The sequence below is a fragment of the Pelecanus crispus genome, chromosome 2 (assembly GCF_030463565.1).
Source record: "Pelecanus crispus isolate bPelCri1 chromosome 2, bPelCri1.pri, whole genome shotgun sequence".
Taxonomy (NCBI): domain Eukaryota; kingdom Metazoa; phylum Chordata; class Aves; order Pelecaniformes; family Pelecanidae; genus Pelecanus; species Pelecanus crispus.
This window is the reverse complement of record NC_134644.1, coordinates 123,193,863-123,212,978: the sequence shown is the minus strand read 5'-3', so window position 1 is coordinate 123,212,978 and position 19,116 is coordinate 123,193,863. Positions and strand designations below refer to the sequence as shown.

At 40.7% G+C, this 19,116-nt stretch overlaps 1 protein-coding gene across 6 annotated transcripts in view; it reads left to right on the top strand.

Moving 5' to 3' along the window:
• The window catches only part of OSBPL1A (oxysterol binding protein like 1A), a 79,666-nt gene that overhangs the window by 16,965 nt on the left and 43,585 nt on the right, over window positions 1–19,116 (top strand). For 3 of the 6 annotated variants that reach the window (XM_075706042.1, XM_075706043.1, XM_075706044.1), the window contains 9 exons: window positions 3,243–3,387; window positions 4,126–4,193; window positions 4,281–4,325; window positions 5,387–5,460; window positions 5,543–5,606; window positions 6,522–6,623; window positions 8,110–8,235; window positions 9,386–9,467; window positions 12,222–12,328. In XM_075706042.1, the coding sequence (XP_075562157.1) occupies window positions 3,243–3,387; window positions 4,126–4,193; window positions 4,281–4,325; window positions 5,387–5,460; window positions 5,543–5,606; window positions 6,522–6,623; window positions 8,110–8,235; window positions 9,386–9,467; window positions 12,222–12,328 (813 nt within the window). The other 3 variants (XM_075706045.1, XM_075706047.1, XM_075706046.1) reach the window with 3 other exon arrangements.

Below are 19,116 nucleotides of genomic sequence, written 5' to 3'. Positions count from 1 at the left end.
AGCTGAAGTCTGTGTAGTTTTTAAATGGACTGTCATCTGCAGAACACAATTTCACACTGAGCGGGACTTGAAAACTGTATGCGCACACGTGCTCTTGTAGTAGTAATTCAAGCTGAACAATACCTTGGTAAGGTTATAGGAGAAGAAAATCACAGAATAATTGAGACTGAAGGGTGCCTCTGGAGATGATCTAGTCCAACTCCTGCTGCAGTGCAGAGTCAACTAGACCAGGTTGCCCAGGACCATATCCAGTTGGATTCTGAAGCAGGGTCTCAGTGCTTGAACTCAAGCTTTTGAGAGTCCTGAAGAGTTTCCTTGGAAGCAAGATGTGCAGTGTGGAACTGGCTAGCACCTTTAGGTAATACCTTTTAAGGCATCAAAGCAGTCTGAATGCTTCTGCTCACTTCTAATGGAAAATTCATAAATGAGATTTGTATGTTGAAATCTGACATTCTTTCCTTTTCTGCCTAGAAGCCAGAGTGAACACCTGTTCAAAATTGTTATCTTTCCCTTCTCTAAATTTATCTTTTCTAGTCTGAAGAACCCTTGTCTTTCTAACTCCCTCTTGCATGGAAACTGCTTTTAAATCTTTGGTCATCCTTGTGATTTTTATTTGTACTCTTTGCACTGTCCTCTTCGAAATGGAGAGAAAACCAGAGCTGTACACAGTACTTAAGATGTGGAAGTATAGTGCATTAATACATCGGCATGATTGTATTAATTATAATTAATACACTGTCATAAGTGATCTGTTCTTGATTCTGGTAATTCCTAACACTTGTTGCATTTGATGTTGCGTGCCTGCTGACTAAGCCTTAAATTGATGCAGAAAAAATCAGAAAAATGTGACTCATCATAGAAATCTGTCATTAAAGAACTTTGTGTTTTCTCTCATGTGGCATGTAACCATGCATGCACATGTAACATTTTCCATTTCTAAGTGGGTTTTTTATATTTAGTATAATTGAGCTCTGTATATGTGAGGACAGCTATATGTTGACATCTAAAACTTTTCAAAGTACTTATCACTTTTTTGACCCTGAGGCAGTTTTTAAGTCAAGTCATACAGGTTTTTCCTGGAGTCCTTTGGTGAGTACTTGGACCTCTGGCTGTTGAATTACAATTTTAAAAGTCCTGCTGACTCTAGGGAAGTCCAAAGAACTTTCTCCACTTACAGTTCTGTGCTGTAAACTTCCTTGACTTTCCTACTCTTAGGTTAATACCTCTGTGGAGAATTTGTGTAGCTCTTCTGAACTGCCCTTTATCTTAAGAATTCCTTACACATTGCCTATTGATGTTCAGACCTTTCTGCTCCTACTGTATCTTTTTTAATTAGCAGACTATTATGCTTATGAAACTTCTTTAGTTGCTTAAATCTACTTTTATTGTGAGAACTAACACACCAGAATTTGTTCTCTACTGCCCTCCTTTTGGAACAGAGTGCCACTTACTTGAAAGATACCCTTTTATTGGTAATTCCCCTTTATCTAGATTATTTTTACTGAAAAAGACTGTATTGCGTGTTCCAACACAATTGTCTGGAAGAGATAATTTGATGGTGAAGTTTGTCTAAACCTTCTGATTTGACTTTAGACCATTCTTTCTCCTTTTCCTGCATGCACTTTAACTTTATAACTGCTCCTTCTGTTGAAGTTTCTTGAAGTCAAATGGTAATGGTGGCTTTTGTGTGCTTCTCTTCTGTCAGGATTCTCGCTAGATGACAGCATGTTTTGCTACTAAAACCTAGACCTTCAGTAGCTGAGTCTTAACCTGAGCTTTTTAGTCTACTTAAGGCAAAACTGGTGCATTCTTCCTGTGAGTTCTCAAAAATGTACTGTAGCCTTACTGAAATAACCGGAGAGCTTTTTATCTCGAGTCTATGCATGAAACTTTCTTCAAAATACTGCCTTGTAACAAGGTGTGAGCTGCTGAAAGCACAGGCATGCAGCTTAAGAGGTGTGGAGGCAAGGAGTCAGGAGAGGCGGAGATAAGGCAGATGTAAAACAGCTGGTCGGAAGGAGCTAAAACCTGGGAATCCTCAGGAACTTGGGTATTTAAGACCGCAGTTATTAATGAGGTTATACTTCCACAAGCTGTCTTTTTTGACTTGTGTTCTCTTTTCAGTTGAACTGTAAGTAACAGTTTTATAGCAGTAGCAGTTTATCCTTTATAGGTCTATTTCTGAAGCACATTTAAGGTGGTTATGGTTGACACTAGCTTAAATTGCTGCCATGGGAATTCTGTTATTATGGAGTAATTTCTCTAAGATACATATAGCTAATGCAGAAGGCATTAACTGAGTTTCTCTAAAATTGTCATGCACTTGTGACTCTAGTCTCCTAAGACAGCTTAACAGTAACTTACCCTTTCTATTAAGGCAGTTCCATTTGGCTTGGAAGCTTAACTATAATGGCTGATATTGCATAGAATGGTTTGGGTTGGAAGGGACCTTTAAAGATCATCTAGTCCAACCCCCATATACATATCCAACAGCCACATATTTGAGTAGAAGTGGAGTGGTGTTTTAGGGCAGTTATTAGTGTTATGCTTCATGACTGTTCTCTTTGGGGTCAGCTTCTCAAAACATTTATATTATGTCCAAGGAAAACTCAGGGGTTTTCTTCTCAGTTACGTAGCTGCTCTAATTTTAAGTTCCTCCAATAGTTAGACCTCAGAATACAGCAAAACTGTTTGTATAACAGACTGCCTCTACTGGGAGTTTCTAGATGGCCTAGGATAGCTCTGTCACTGAGACTGGCAGGCCTGCCACCCTTCTGTACAAAGTTCTTACTCTCTGAAACAGGGTGGTCACACAAACTTGTTCTGGATTTAGCACTGGCCTGTGTGAATTTTCAGACTGTGCCTGGGAGTCTTATACAGAGAACAGTACATTTTGGCAGTAGAATCAGACAGGCCCATTCCAGCAGTATAAATGACTGAACTGCAATGCTAGGGAACTCTCTCTGGCACCGTGGAATTGAGCAGGATAAATGTTTCCCTGTTGTGCAGTAGATGTGGAAAGGGTATAGCAAGCAAAAAACTGAGAAGTCCCTTACTCTAGCTGAACATCTTCCTTGATTGTTGTAGTCCTTGCCCTTCTCATAACACTTGCTACATGCCCTCTTTGTTGCCAGATCTACACTGAAGCATCACAGTTAGGAACAGCTAACTTTCAAAAGAATGAATGTGGCATCTGAAGGCGGAGGAAAACTGATAAGTAAGAAAAACTTTGTTTTTTCCAGTTGAACAAGCCCAAACCACCTGATATCAACTGTACAGATCAGATGGGGAACACACCATTGCATTGTGCAGCGTACCGTGCCCATAAGCACTGTGCATTGAAACTTCTAAAAAACGGAGCAGATCCTAAAATAAGAAACAAAAATGGTGAGTACCAATTGAAAGTACATAAAGTGTTAAGAAGAGACAGAAATTTAACAGCTTCTATGAGCTTGTTACCAATCAACAAAGTCTTGCTGTGCTTTACAAGCTTTGTATCACTAATAAAGGAAGCCCAACACTAAGTTGCAAGAGACTTAAGAACTGTAGCAAAATACTTACCATACATGCTTTTATTTCCAAACTTACCCATTTCTAGAAGAATGGAACTGTTGTCTGTCTTAACCATGAAATGTGCCTGGATTTTGTTTTCTTCATGCTAAACACTGAACACAGGTAACAAAGAAAGTGATAAGATTGAAGTTGTGGCCCAGACAAAGTGACTGTTCAGAAGAAGGCTTCTAATGGGAGCAAATCCAGGAAAATTTTATGCAGATGTTATGCAGACTGTGTACTTGTCATCTGTTTAAAGATGCCTCTGTCTTGATATTTGTGAATGTTATGAACTGTTCTATACAGCTGAAGTGCAAAACCAAACTTAAGTAAGAGCAAAGGCCTCCTCTGTGGCCAGTAGAACTCTGAAGGGCAGTTCAGTGCACTAAAGTTCAGAGCCTTTTTTTGGTCTTCTGGCCCTGAGGAGCTTATGTTCCCCAGTTCCAAGTAAACTTAGATGCTTGTGGGACCATACTCGAATGGGTAAACACAGTGTCAGAGTGATTATTTTTAAGTATGTCGTCTAGGTTTATATGCATCAAATTCTTATGCCTCGTCTTGATTACTAAACAGATCAGACACCCCTTGATCTAGCCCAAGGTGCAGAAATGAAACTGATACTGGGAGGTAAAACTGGAAAGGTAGGAACTTTTGTACCCATTTAAAATGCCACTTGCCAAGGCTGTCTGGTTGAAGCTATTCCTGCATAAGCTTTAATTTCTATGCAGGTTATCAACAAACCCCTGAGACGATACGAAGGTCTCCTATGGAAGGTATGTCTTATTTCCTGTTCTAAAATAGCTTACAAGATCTCAAAGTATGTCACTTTCTGTACTTAGTGAGTTGATGAATGAGGGAGCTTTTCAATAATACATTTGTTAAATGACTTGACTTTAATGTAGTATATTGGATGGATTATAGAGGGGCTGGCTGAATGGAGCAGTTACTAGATTTATGGAACTCTGATCTTAACGTTGGTCCCCAAAATCTCTCTTAATTTCTTGGTAATTTCTGTGGCAAAGCTTCACTGTAGTAAGGTTTTGTGCCTTGTCTGTGTGGTGGGCAAAATGTTGTGGGGTTTTTTTGGGGGGGGGGGTGTTTGTGGTTTGTTTGGGTTTTTTTTATTTTATTTCCTGAATAGATGTCTTACTCTAATAATCTATAACTATTATTTTGCCACAAGTTCACAATCTTCTGGAAACTTTAAAACTTAAAGGGAAGATGTCAGTCAAATGCTTGTCTAATGCTTGTTTTGCTCAAGTCAAGGGAATCTTCTTTTTTTCTCCTTGTTTAAACAAGTTTTCTGTCTTCTACATAAATGCTTAATTTTTGTGGTCCTTAATGAAATCTTCAAAGAATCTTTGAAGTTTTCTTCAGTGTAAATTTTTGTATGTATTCACTCACAATTGTAATATAAGGAACTTTTTTTAGACCAGAACTATGTACTAAAGCTTGTGAAAGGTAAAATGTTGTAGTTTGAGATAACTCAATGTGTTTTGTTTCTCATTTGATTTTATAAAATAGAATTATGTGGTGATCAATGACTCCTGTAATGTTAAAAAATGCAGCATTTTAATATTTCACTTCTTACTGAATAGCAGGCTCAACAAATCTTTTGTCTCCAGGTGTTTCCAAAAAGGAAAATAGCACTGTAATTGTAAAGTATTCTCAGGTTGCTGTGGTCACCAAGATATCTAAAACCTAAAATGTTTTCCTAATAACTGCCAGTTTTATGTAATAGCCTTCAAGCTATCAAACTTACTGGAAATAGTAACTCTTCAGCTGTTAACCTTACTGGGCCTTTTTTGTTTTGCTTTTGTTTTAATTTTTTTAGAGCTCACGATTTTTTGGTTGGAAACTCTACTGGATAGTTCTAGAACATGGAGTCCTTTCCTGGTATCGGAGACAGTAAGTTCAGTGTTTGAATTTCTGATAAGCAATTTTAAATAATTCTTATCTTGAATGTATTAAATCTCTCTTTCTTTCAAAGAGCTGATGCAGCAAATAATGATCATCGTCAGGGATGCAAGCATCTAACACAAGCTGTCTGCACGGTAGGAAGTGAAATGAATTGTAACTACTGGGTTTTTATGTGATGGTGTTCCATACCTAGACAATGAAAATTTCAGCTAGGTTGGTAAGTGTGCCTTTGTTATAAAAATGGGAAAAAGCTTGTGTTGTTACTCTGCAAGAAACACTTGTTTTTGTCAAGCATTCTTATATGTAAAGTGGCCATAAAGTTCCTTCGCTTCTTTCCAAACTCATGAAGACTTAGACATAAGGCTTCCTAAAAACATGCCTCATGTTGTGCAAAACAACTGTTTGGAACATGTAGTACAGAATAGCAAAGCTGTAGTTCTTCCTGTAGCTGTCACTGGCTATGTGTGACTGATTGTGTAACTTCAGTTCTCCAACTGAGATCAACTTATCAATTCTGAAGGTGACTTTTAGAAAACTTCCTTAATTGGAAGGGATGAGCAGAGGACAGAGGAAAGGCAAGCCAGGTGTCATGTATAATACACAGGAAGATGAAGTGTTTAAGGAGAATGCATTTAGGATCACATCAGTACTTTTTCTTCTGTAACTAACCTGTCCTAGTTCTATAGATTGGAGGCACAAATTCTGTTAAACTGCAGTACTATATGAAAAGTGACTCTTGCTTTTCTGAGTCTACAAATTCCTTAATATTGGTCGTCTTGCACTATTGCTGAGTTTTTGTCTGAATCAAGTGGTGCAAATATATGCAAATATAAAGAACCTCTATGTTATCATTCATGATGTAAAGTGCCAGAGAGCACACTTTGCAAAACTGTTCTGACCAAGCTTTTTGTAAACTATAGTTGTTGCGCATCAAAACTGAGGCAAAAACTTCTGAGTTGAGTAATTTTCTACCTTGCTTACTCTTAACAGTTTTGTCTTTTCTTACTGATTCAGTGTACTAATTTTGTCTTTTCTCCATGTTGCTTTAGGTAAAATCTACAGACAGTTGCTTCTTTTCTGTCAGATGTTTTGATGACACTGTTCACCGTTTCAAGATTCCTAAAAATAGCCTTCCTTCTCAAACTAGAGAGGTAATAATGATTCTTTATCAAAGGCTGCAAAATCTAGTAACTTCTGTAATTAATAATTTACATTCCGCTTGCTATGGATACATTAGTAGTGAGTTCAGTATCTTGATTATCAGGACTTGGTAACATAAATGATATATTGAATCTTTTAGCACAACTATAGACTAAATAGCAAAAATGGACAGATTGCCATTCTCTTCTTTAAAATTAGTGCCACCTTGTTTTCCAGCTCTGTGCCTGTATTACGCCCTGCGGTCTAACTTCCTCTTTTTATTTTAACTTCTCCATGTGGTAAATTTATATTGGAACTTCCTTCTGTTGCACTTTCTTTCATAGTTCATTATCCTGAACAAAAGAACATTTAATGGTACGTTCTACTCTTAGCCATTCTCAGAGATGACCTAATAAACTCTATTTTCTTAAAAGGTGGATCTGAAATGAAAGAATAGCTTTTTTTTAGGGCTATTTGTAGTGTAGCTACTATTGTACTTCTATAGGTGTACTAACTAGAGGTGAAGCAGGGGTGGAGGCAATTGGTGTACTGTGTCCAGTTCTGGGCTCCCCAGGACAAGAGAGGACACAGACATGCTGAAGAGAGCCCAACAAAGGGCCACTAAGATGATTAAAGGGACCACAGCATCTCTAATGTTAGGAAAGGCTGAGAGAGCTGGGACTGCTCAGCCTGGAGAAGAGAAGGCTTAGGGGGATCTTGTCAATATATGGAAAATACCTGAAAGGAGGGTGCAAAGAGGATGGAGCCAGGCTCTTTTCTGTGGTGCCTGGTGACAGGTTCAGAGGCAATGGGTACAAACTGAAACACAGGAGGTTCCCTCTGAATATAAGGAGAAAAAAAAAAAAATGTGAGGGTGACCAAGCACTGGCTCAGGTTGCCCAGAGGCGTTGTGAAGTCTCCATCCTTGGAGATAATCAAAAGCCATCGAGATATGGTCCCTGGGCAGCTAGTGCTACGTGGCCCTGCTTGAGCAGAGGGGGTTGAACCAGAGGACTTCCAGAGATCCCTTCCAACCTCAGCCACTCTGTGATTCTATGAACAGGAAAAGAATCTACCTCTTAATTATGATAGTGCTTGAGGTTTTGTACACAGAGTTTGTCATGCATAAGAAGGCAGACTTTGTCACAGAGACCTTGCTGTCTGAACAGAAACCTAAAGATGCAAAATACATTCCCCAGAGTCTTTTAATCGATGCAATGTTTTTATGTAGCCTTGGATAGACTGAGAGGTGGGTGGCATTTGTGCTTAAAGTTTGATCATTTAAGTCCTAGATAGCACTCTGACTACAGAGTATCTCATCTTGAGTAAACATTACAAAACACTCTATTTTCTTCTCATTAAGGTGTCTCATTTTACTAATGAGTATCTTATTCACATCGGTAGAAAATTTTAATTTGTTCTTTTGCATGTATGCTGTTGCCTTCTGGGGATGACCTTTGAAATGTGTATTAACTCTGGGGTTGTTTTTCCATTCAGAGTTGGCTGGAAGCAATAGAAGACCACTCTGCCTATAGCACTCATTACTGCACACAGGAACAGTTGAGTAGTGATGATGAGGAAGATGATACGGTATCTGTTACAGACCTACAGGATACTCTGAAAGTATGTACTAAGTATGTACTTGGCTCATGCATCTAGGCAGTTGCAGATTAGTACTATTTTGTATGGAAATACTTTAGTGTACTTTTAGCTAAAAGTAATGATTCTTTCCATGGATGCATAAATGCTACTTGTATTTGCAGTGCTTACTGTCATGTATTCCTGTTTGGACTGCATACGTAAAATGGCATGTTTATCATAGCTACAGGGTTATGTTTTTCAGTTTTACCAGCACTACTGCAAGATAGAAAGTTGCTTGAGACTTTCAGCCAGGAGAGGGAGCCTTGTGTACTGTACTTGGTGACACCAAGACTGGAGGATAACAAAGCTAACCTTCAGCGAGCTCTACCTCTATAAAATGGGCAATGAAATGGCTTAGAAATGATCCTTTAACACCTAAGGTCACGTTAGATGCATTGTACAGTGATTGTTCAGACCTGCAATGGAAATGAGTCTTCCTTGATAATTCTAGCATTTAGCCTGTGATTCTTGCTTTTTGCCATACATGTACTTCTAAAACCTTTTACTTTAAGGGAAATTTGACACTGCAATGCAAAAATCTTCATGTGACTGAACTCCAGGTGGCTTGTACCTTTTGGTACAAGTAGCTCATGGCAGAACAGGGATGGGAGGATAACTGTTGCTGGCAGTTCCTAGCAGCCTACAGCAGAAGATGGTATCTAATAGATAGCTGTCTCCAAGTTCAAATGCAGGCTTGGAATATGATCTTGGGGTGGGTTCCTGCATGTCGCTGTACTTGCCATACATCAGTTAACCTATGCATTTGCTTATTTTGTCCTTAGGTTTGTCAAAGAACAAGCAGTGGCTCTTCCTGGGTTTTCAAACTTTTTAATAAAAAAGGGGGAAAAATGCAAAAGTGGTACATACAACATAGCTTTGGGGTTTGGTTTGCTATGCTAATTTAAACAAAAGCCAGTCAGCAATATAATGTGCATAAATTTTGCTTGTGTGTCTTTGAAGGGACTTCAAGTAATTTCTTTCAGTTTTAACATACCAGTCTCTGTCACTGGGAGTCTTTGTTAAGATTTAATGTTCTCCAAATTTAAAAATTTCAGTATAGTTAAGAGAATAAGCATACACTTTCCTTACAACAAAGCACTTCTGAACTAGCTATCCTTGCTGTCTTTTTCAGAAAGCACAAGCATGCCAACAAAGACTCAGTAAAGAGATTTCAGACTTTCTTGCAATGGTTAAATCTTTGGATGCTACAAAAGGTAAAACTTATCCTTCTAAAATGCAGTTTGATACCAGGCAACTAATTTTTTCTTTTAAGCAGCACATGCTTTAATTTCACTGAAATTAAATTTTCAGGAGCTTGAAAATATAAGACTACTTTTTCTCATTGAAAAAGTTTCAAATAAATTAACATTATTATAATTGCTGAGAACTAAGATTTCAGATTTGGAGAAACAACTAAGTACATTGACTGAAAGAAATTTTATTAGTAGGTGTAAATGTAGTGAAACTGTCTTTAGATATAGTGCTTACTGAGCAGTATCATCGGACTGTAACATAGGGGTTCACTTTCAAGGTTTTAAAAAAATCTGTAGTTGGTAGCTTATTGCAGAGCATAAGTGTCCCCTGACAGGTACAAAGAGCTAGCTGTCTTACTCTAGCTTTCCTCTCAAAAAAAACTTGTCTTGCAGTGAGTAGAAACACAGTGAAAGCTGTGGCATGATAAACAGGATGTGAAGTGAAATCACAAAACTATACAGGGAACTGGAGGCATGGTGTGATGGGATATATTCCACAGACTTCTGCCATGAGTTTTATGCCAGATTTGAACTTCTCGGGCTTCATTTTAAATAATAACTCTCAAATTAGCATGTACCTGGATTTTTTTGCAGCATGACTGCCAAAAACTAGCACAGGCATCAAGCTGCTGGAGATTAGAACTTGTTTCATTTAATGCCTTAAACATGTACAGAAGTTGCTTGAGTATTAAATGCACAAAGGAGTTTTGTAAAAACATGTAACTTACTCCTTTGAACTGGAGTCCTATTTACATATCGTGACTAAAATTTATGAAGCTCAAACTAGAGAGCAAGTTGTTTATCTGTACAAATCTGTAGTCTGTAATAGAACAGCAGTTTTGGCAGGAAAAAAGTTCTTCCTCTTCCATCCCTGTGCCTTCCCAAAAAGACTCTAAAAGAGAGCTTTTTCTCCATATGCTACTGGGGTAAGTTACTGTGTGATGTTAACCTATCTTGCACTAAATGAATTTTTACTGATTTTTTTTTTTAATTTCACAAAGAAAGGTAAGGTTTCATAATACATATGAGTGTTTTATTGGGAAGCCTTTGTAATTAACAATACAATAAAACTGAATTCTTAACAAAAAGCAGTTTGAAAATTAGTATGAGGTGGATAAATTCCCTTTGGTAGATGTAGGGGCAGTTTCTCTGACCCCATATTGCTGACCTGAAGAACGAGTGAGGACATGCACTTTTTTTTTTTTAAAATACACAACTTGAGTAACCAAAACCCATAGTAAAGCAAAACCAGATACTATCTTTTTCCTAGAAACTGCTAGTCTTGGCCAATAGCAGTACTAAGTTCCTGTTTTCCTGCCAGTGGATGTTTGTAACTTGATGGGTTGGTGAACTGTTTCCAGGTTCATGTGTAACCTCTGTAGGTCTCAAGAGAGAAAACTGCTGCAGTTCTCACTTTGGGTTGATGTGGTATCTTTAACATATTCAAGTTCTCTGGCTTCAGAAGAATGCAAATTTCTGAGTTAAAAGTCCTTCCATGTGGAACTTCTCCTAAAAGCTTTTGAGTAATATAAAAATGGCTACCTTGGGACCCGATATTTAAAATTCTGTCCCTAACTGTCTCAACATGCTATTCCAAATCCAGGTATCTTTGAGATTTATGCATATTATGTGTTATAAATAAAGATGGCTCCTGCACTTAGTGTGCTGCCCTTCCTTCTAGCTGTCCTTGATAGCTGCTGTAAGTAGAGACTTCTAATTCCATTCAGTAGTGAGTTTTGGTGTCAAAGACAACAATTAGTGGGTGGATATGTACTGTATCTTGTCCTGTACAAGCAGTATACATTGCAAAATAAATTCAAGAACTGTCACTGCTGGACCTCTTAATCTTATTGGTGTGACATCAACTTGAAGCACCTGTGTTACTAAATGGTGTCAACTGATCCTGGAGTCTGTGGCAACTAAATGAACACTTATTTTAATTGCAACAAGAATGCTTTCTGAGAGAATGGCTTGCCTGACTTCTGAGGAATTGCTGCATATCACAAAACTTCACAGATGAACTTAAACAATTTCTACCAGTTGATTGGGTTGTCATGGTTTCCTGCTGGTTCTAGCTATGTAGCCCCTTCTATAAATGGTCATAGAAGTCAGGATGTGGGGTGGCATTGCTCTGCAAGCTGTACTAATCCAGAAGATGAGTCCATAAAAATAAGATCTCCTTCCCCTTTTATTGATCAGTGTCCTTGGAACTCCCCATCTATTTTTCAAACCTAAATCTCCAGCTGCACTGTGGTAAGCTTTTTCTCTTCTATATAATACCATGGCAGAAGGCAAAAAAAGCTACATTTCTCACCTTAACTTATATTAAACCAGTGCAGTATCCTTTGTATTTGAATTCTGTCACCTGGCAACTCTGAAGCTTTTCAGTCTAGAAAGTGGTAAAAAGGAGACTTGCTAGTCACTCTTCCAGTGTCTTGCTGCAATAGCTTACAACCTCTGCTTTCTAAGCCATGCTGAAAGAGAAACTCGATCCATTCATGTGCCATATATACCAGTACTAGGGAAAGGATACAAAAGAACAAACTTGGGTTTCCTCAGTGCTACTTTTGCTTGCCCTTTCCTCACACAGATCTTACAGTGCACCAGCCTTCCTGTAGAATATGAATGTTATGTCTGTATTAATTGGAGGAAAAAATGAAAGAGTCCTGTAGTTTACAATGTCCCCCTAATGCTACTAATCTTTTGTACTTTCAGGAATATCTTCTCCCCTCCTGCAAAAAGTTGATGTGGTCTCTGAAGTATCCCAGGAAACATGCGAGACCCTGGCTGACTGCCTCAACTTATTCGCAAAGCAAGAAGGGGTATGTATTGTGCTGTGTGGGTCTATAAAGGGTCTGAATAGCTTAGTGTATTTTGCTAGTTCCCTGCTTACCTCTTAAGACACACACACCCCCTAGAACTTCATGTTGTTGGTAAGCTGTCCTTTTGCATGCTGAATGGCTGATGAAAACTCATCCTCTAGAGAAAGAGTAGCTACGTTCCTCTACAGAAGTGTATCTTAGTATTTGAGTGTTCGAAGAGACACAGATTTTGCTTACAGACTACTGCTTGTAATGTTCAAACTGAATGCTTAAATTCAATAAAGCAGTTGCTTTGCTGATTTGAAGGTTAAAACATTGAGAAAATTCATTTGTGTTTTTTCTGTTGGCTAAATGAAGTGTTGAACAGTATTGTTTCTGTATTTGTTTTTCAGACCATGTGCTTAGTGGGTGTGTGAATGCTATCTATTGAACTTCTGGCCTTCCCAGTGACAAATATCTTGTATGGTGTTAAACATAATGCAAATGCTTCAATTTGGGAATATATGCTGAACTTACTAATTCCTGGGGTAGAAGATCTGGTATTTTTCTCCCCTATAGAAGATACCCTAGTACCATGGAATACATTTGTTTTCCTGTACTGTGGTAACAGTAATCCCTCAGTTAGGCTCTTGTCATCAGTAAGCTGTGTTTCAAAATGAGGTTTGTGTTGGTGCTGTTAGTCTTCCAGTTATTTAACAGTGAGCTGCAAACACTGGCTCCATTGTCTAGGTTTGGTTTAAGATTTTTTTTCCCCATTGCTTTCCAAGCCTTTTTGTTTGCAGTCACAAGTCTTCTAGACTTAAACTTGAGTCAAGCTCTAGCAGAGTGGAACAAGCATTGCTTTTTTACATTGAGTTTTTTCTTTAAGAAAATCTAATATTAAAGTTGCCAGTTCCATTTGTGGATGAGGGGGGAATTGTTACAACAGTGGGTGTATAGTGTTAGTTGGTATTCCTTAATTGTGTTAGCATCTTGCTTCAAGCCAGATTAAAATAGCTTTCCAGAGTGGAGTATGGCAAAACATATGGTGAAATTGTAATTTTACCTTACTTGAACTTGAACAGTCTCAGTAGGTGTTACAGAGGCCCTATTTTAATCTGGAAGCACATAGATTTGGGCACAGAGGATGGGCTGAGGTGTGAACTTGAATTTCCACCATAGCTAGTGAAATCAGTTGGTCATGACAGGGAGAAGATGTGATCCTGGAGAGTTTTGTGTCTCAGTATTTTTAAACTTCAAGCTATTGCAATTCCAGAATATAATGCAAGCTTTTCAAGATGCCATAAGCTCATAAGGGAAATTATAGCAGCAATCTCTTCCTAAGACTTGAACCTTTCCAAAAAGTTATGTTCCATGAGCATTACTGTTCTTAAACCCACAGCATTTGGTTTTGTTGTCTTTTATAAGACAGGGCCCTGTTTTTTGCCATTTAGTGTTGATTTCTAGATGGTAGTTCTGATGGCATTGCAAAAGCAATATATTGTGTTCTGCATTAGCAGGTGATAGGACCCCAATTAAATGCTTTACTATGCTTTCCAAGTATATTGAATAGTAGGGCATAACTCTAAAGTATCAAACTCTAATGTAAAAACACTTGTCTAAAATACTCTTAAAGATCATCTTCAGTGTTTGTTTCTCTTCTGATCATGATCTCAGTAATGAAGTTAAGGCTTAGGTGTTGTAAATGTTCTGCTCTGGCAGTGATTGGCTACTGTTAAAACTGCCAAGCTACCTTCGGGAAGGAGAACTCTACAGCTGTTGTTTAAAAGCTTTCCTACCTGTCCTGTTGTTTAAAAGCTTTCCTACCTGTCCTGTTGTCTCCAGGCCTCTTTTCATTGTCAGTGGGACTGGCTGCAGCTTGTCTTACAGGGACTCCCTGGTAGAACTTCCTCTGAGTAGAGAGGAATTACTTGCCCCGCAGTACCTTTCAGCCGTACTGTGCGTGTGACATGAAATCCGGTTCTCTCGAGAACGAACCGAGTTCTTGAGCTCGGTACCTTTTTATCTTGTCTCTTTAAGGAGAATTCTTTTCCCCTCCAACTTAAATTGTCAGCATACCAGAAGCCACTGCTTGACTAATGAGGAGAGGCTGCTAACTTAAGGATAACCACAGCGAACACACTTTTTGCCTTTTATAGAAGACTTTTAGCTTGGTATTGCCCATTGCTGTGCTGTGTGAATTGTAGCATAAGTGCAATATCCACATGCAACTGCTAATACAACACCAAAAAAAAAAAGAAAGGTTCAACTCTTTTTTTTTTTTTTTTTTTTTTCCACTTGCGTTAGAAATGGTGCATGAGTGTGACACCCAAACGCTCCATCTGTCCGCAGCTTCCCCTTGCCGCGAGTGCAGCGTCTCCCCCGCTGCCGGTGCCGCTTCCGAGGGGCTGCGGGGGGAGCGCGGCGGGTCCCGGGGCGGTGCGGCCGCTGCGGGGCCGGCTCCGGGAGGAGGGAGCCCCGCAGCACCCTGCCGCCCGCCACCCGGCCCGGCGGAGGCGTCATCTCACCGCCCCGCACGGCGGGAGCCGCCGTGACGCCATAGAGGGGAGCGGCGGAGCTTCCAAAAATAACCCACTGCGGCGGGGCTGCGTGCGCGGCGGACCCGGGGACCCTGCGGCTCCGGCGGGGCCGCCCCGCCCCGGGAGCCGCTGCCCCGCTCCGCCCGCTGCCCGTGAGCGGCGGGCAGGCGCCCCGGCCCGGCGGCGGGGCGGGGCAGGGGCGGGAGCGCTCGGCCCGGCAGGCCATTTTTAGCTGGCCCGGGCTGCGGCTGCCGCCCCGCTATTTCGGGTTGGTTCCTCCGCTCCCCCCTCTCCATCCCACTACCCGCACCCCCCCTCCGCCCCCCCACCCGCGCTCGGCGGGACCCGCTGGCCCTGGCGGTGCGCGCCACCGGGGCGGGGGGGGCTCCGCTCCCCCGCCCTGCCCTGCACCGCGGCGCGCTGCGCCGGGGCGTCCGCCCGCCTCGGCGGCGTGCAGCGGGGTGAAGGGGCCGCCCGCTGCGCTGCACGGCACGGCACGGCACAGCCCGGCACGGCACGGCACAGCCCGGCACGGCACGGCCCGGCCCGGGCTGCTCCCGCCGCCGCAACCCGGGGCGGCTTTCCCAGCCGCGCGGGGCGAGGTCTCGGAGCGGCCGCCTTCCCGAAATCGGTTCCGCGGTATGTAGTGTTGCGTGATGCGTTGGGTTTTGGTGGGCTGGGTTTTTTTTTTTTTCTTCTCTCCTTCTTGACATTGGGATGAGCCCTTCAGTGTCAAGCGGAGAAGGTAGAGATGAGCACAGACGCTTTTTGCCGAACAATTAAAACCTGTGAGGGGAAACCCGAGGGTAATCTGGTTGCTTTAATCTGAGTATTTCTTGAGGCGTCAGTGTCGGAGCTAGCGTGACTTGAACCGTTTTCTGCAGTGACTTTGGCACAAGGTTAGTAAGTATTGTTTCAAAGCAGGACTTCCCTTGTACTGCTTCCAACAGATATTGGAACCTGTATTCCAAAAGCAGTTCGATTCTGTATTTTTAGATTCTAATGTGGTTTTATGTAGTTGTAAGAGAGGTTTCACTTCAGGTTCTTTGCACGCTATTAGCTCTGCTAGATCTTCTGGGTGAGTTTAAAATTTATCTCCAATACTTGAGCTGCATGCACTGGAGCTGTATGAAACTGATAGGAAAGGTATTCTTTAAAAAAATCACCTTTTTCTTTTTTTGGCTTGCTTCTTCATTAACCAGTACTGGATAAAGCATGCTGATGAGTATCTTGACTCTCCTAAGTTTCACTTTTACCATAAAAGGTTATAGTTAACAGTAAATTAAGAGCTTATATTCTATGAGTTTAGAACAAATAGTTGTAAACTGACTTCATTTATAGTCTGTTTGTGGCTTTGATCTTCCTTTGTTTGTAGGTGTGTCATTCTTTATAGTTTCTTAGGTGGTTTTTTTTTTTTGAAAAGGAGATTTGTTTACAAGCTGATGGAAGAACTAGCTGATGAGATAAGGGATTCAGAAAAGGTTTCCTCACTTCTTTGTTTACATGAGTTGTATACTCAGCTAGGTAGAATTTGTCATAACAAATTAAGCTTGTTACTTTTACAGAAACTTTAAGGTCAAAATACTGTGGGACATAGTCCTTGGATTTAGTTATCTTTACCATGGTGTAACATGATATCTCTTGTATGTATAACTGATGTACTGTAAATAAAAAATGTGCACGCAGTTCAACTAGCAAATATTAATCTCTAGCAGTTCAGTTTACTGCCTTAGTTTTTCATATTTCTTGGAAATGTAATTGAATGTCCAAGGGTTAGATGTGTCTGTGTGCATTCTTGCAAATGAATGCATGCGTGCTCTTTGGGATACGAATAGTTGTCTTTAACATGTGTGTTTTGTGGTCTGGGAGACATGTATGAGCATGACTTACCACTTAGACCTACTACTTTACTGGACTATGAATGAAGAAAGCTGCCTGTGAGCTATGTCCAGGTGACTCCTTAATGAGACTGTTTATTTTCCATTTTCTTCTGGGGGTGGAGGTGAGGGGAGCAGTGATGACACTCTGCAGTCAAGGGAGAACTATTGATATGGGCATCCTGAGCAAATCTGTCTAGAGGAGTCGTCTGAGTCCATCAGCAGTCCTTTTCTGCCACCTTGCAATATAGACAGCTACATTAATCTGTCAGGTGTTGGGAGCCTTTGGTGTGGGGGAGGGAGAGATGAAGTGGGGGTGAGGGAGTCCACTAAAATTGGGGAAGCTAAGGAAGAGGTTAATTCCATGATTTCTGAGTTAGGGCTAGGGAGGAGATCCTGTCTTGACTGGCTGCTATATTAGATGTAAAATCATGAAGTCCTTAGCCCCTCAAGTCATGAAACCAGTGCCTGTGTTCTCTGCTCTTTTCCCCTTGTGCTTAGAAACAGGTGACAGCCCTGTTTTGTTTTGGTTTTTTTGCATTCTTTCAATCACTGGAGCACAACAGAGCAATTCTGTTGTCTGTTCTATTCTGTGGCTCTTGCTGAAAGTAGTGGAAATCAAGGCAGGAGCTCAGTGTGTCAAGGCCTGTAGGCAATGTCCCAAACAAATGAAATGCTGTTCAGCTGGTAAACTTGGGGAAAGGAGGAGAGCGGTTTTCAGGCAGTTGATAAATGCACTGGGCACAGCAAGAGGTGTTTGGTGTTGAGAGACTCGAGGTGTGTCTGCATCAAGAGAACCTTTACTGGCTGTATGAGTCTCTAACTGACTGGACCCTATTTCTTCCCCTTTCCTGCAAATGAGTAGAAATACCTAGTGCAGCTTAAATCTTGTTTGAAAGTAACAAACTAATTGGAAGGTTCTCTCTGCTCAAACAGGTGCCCAGGTAAAGACTGAGATTTTTCCCTTACGTAGAAGAGCATGGGATATAACATGTTGTGGAATGATATATAGGCATAGCATATAAAAGAACAAAGCTACTGACAGGGAAGTCATTTGGCAGGTTGTTTCTCCTGCCAGAACATCAGCAGTTCTAGTCATGCCTTGATGATTCTTGCTGTACTAATTTCTGGGTGCTGTACGTGCATATGTCTTTCACCTGTGCTAAAGCTCTAAAGATGAGGTACTCAAATCAGAGAAACTTGATAGTGAAATGTTTGCGGATAGTAGTGTTCTTCATCTGGAAACATTTCCTTTTCTGTGACTGTACTGTAGCCTTGCAGATAGAAAGCTAACTACAGGTCTATGAAGACAATGATCTTACCAGTATTGTGTAAACCAGTTTAGTGAGTCCAAAGTATCTAGGAGGTGTGGGAGGTAAAGAGACTTTCCGAGAGCAGCCAAGACTGAATAGGTCACCAAAGTAGGCAGAGAAGCTAAGCAGCAGTCCAGAGGGAAGCTTGTTAAAATAACAAATACTGGGACTCCATTCAGGGAAAAGATAAGTAAATGTTACTGCTTTTCTTTTATAAAAGGGTATTATCTGTTGACAGAGTGCTTACATTTTGAAGCAGTTGATAAGATCCTTGGTTGAGTGCTGTATATACATAAAGCTTCTGGGTAGCAGACAGTCCTGGCTGACAGGAGGACACCTGGGTGTTGCTATAGGGCTACTGGTATTTGCAGTATAGCAGGGTCCCAACTTTTTTTTCTTCCCTTAAGAGTGTGCACTTCAAAAGTTAACCTTTTTCCTTGTAGCTGGTGATAAGTTCAAATATAATCTGTTGGCAAAGTCAGATGCTAATTTCTAGTGACAGGGAAACTATTGCTGACTTGTAGCTCTACGAGCCTGTGTGAAAGCCGGTCACACAACTTGTCTGAAGGTGTTCTCCACTGGGTACTGCATTGCCCAGCTCAAAGCACACTACTAACCTGTTCTTGCACTTTCCAGAGTGGATTAGTGCTTTTTCAAAGCTTGGCTTATAGTTCTGTTTCAGGGGTTTTTTTGGGGGGGTTGGGTTTTTTTGTTTGTTTTTTCTTGGCAGTTGTTAAGCAGCCTTGTGTAAACTAACTTGGAATCGTCTGTGGGCCTCTGGGGAAACACAGTGTAAAAACGTACTGGTGTGAAATGAGACCCCTTCTTACTGGGCTTCTGCAGCTCTTGCTCTGAGGTTTACTTCTGAGGTCTTGTCTTTGACTTGTTTATGGATTTTATTTTTTTACTGTAAAAACATGGAGAAAAGGGGCTTAGCTGAGGCTGCAGGGAGGAAGGATCAAGCAGCAATCAAGTTTAATGAAATAGCATTTCATATAGTAAGCTTCTAAAATAGGAATTAGCAATTCTGTTTTCTGTGAATGTATTTGAAAAATGGTGCTCTTGTCTGTGTAAGCTGA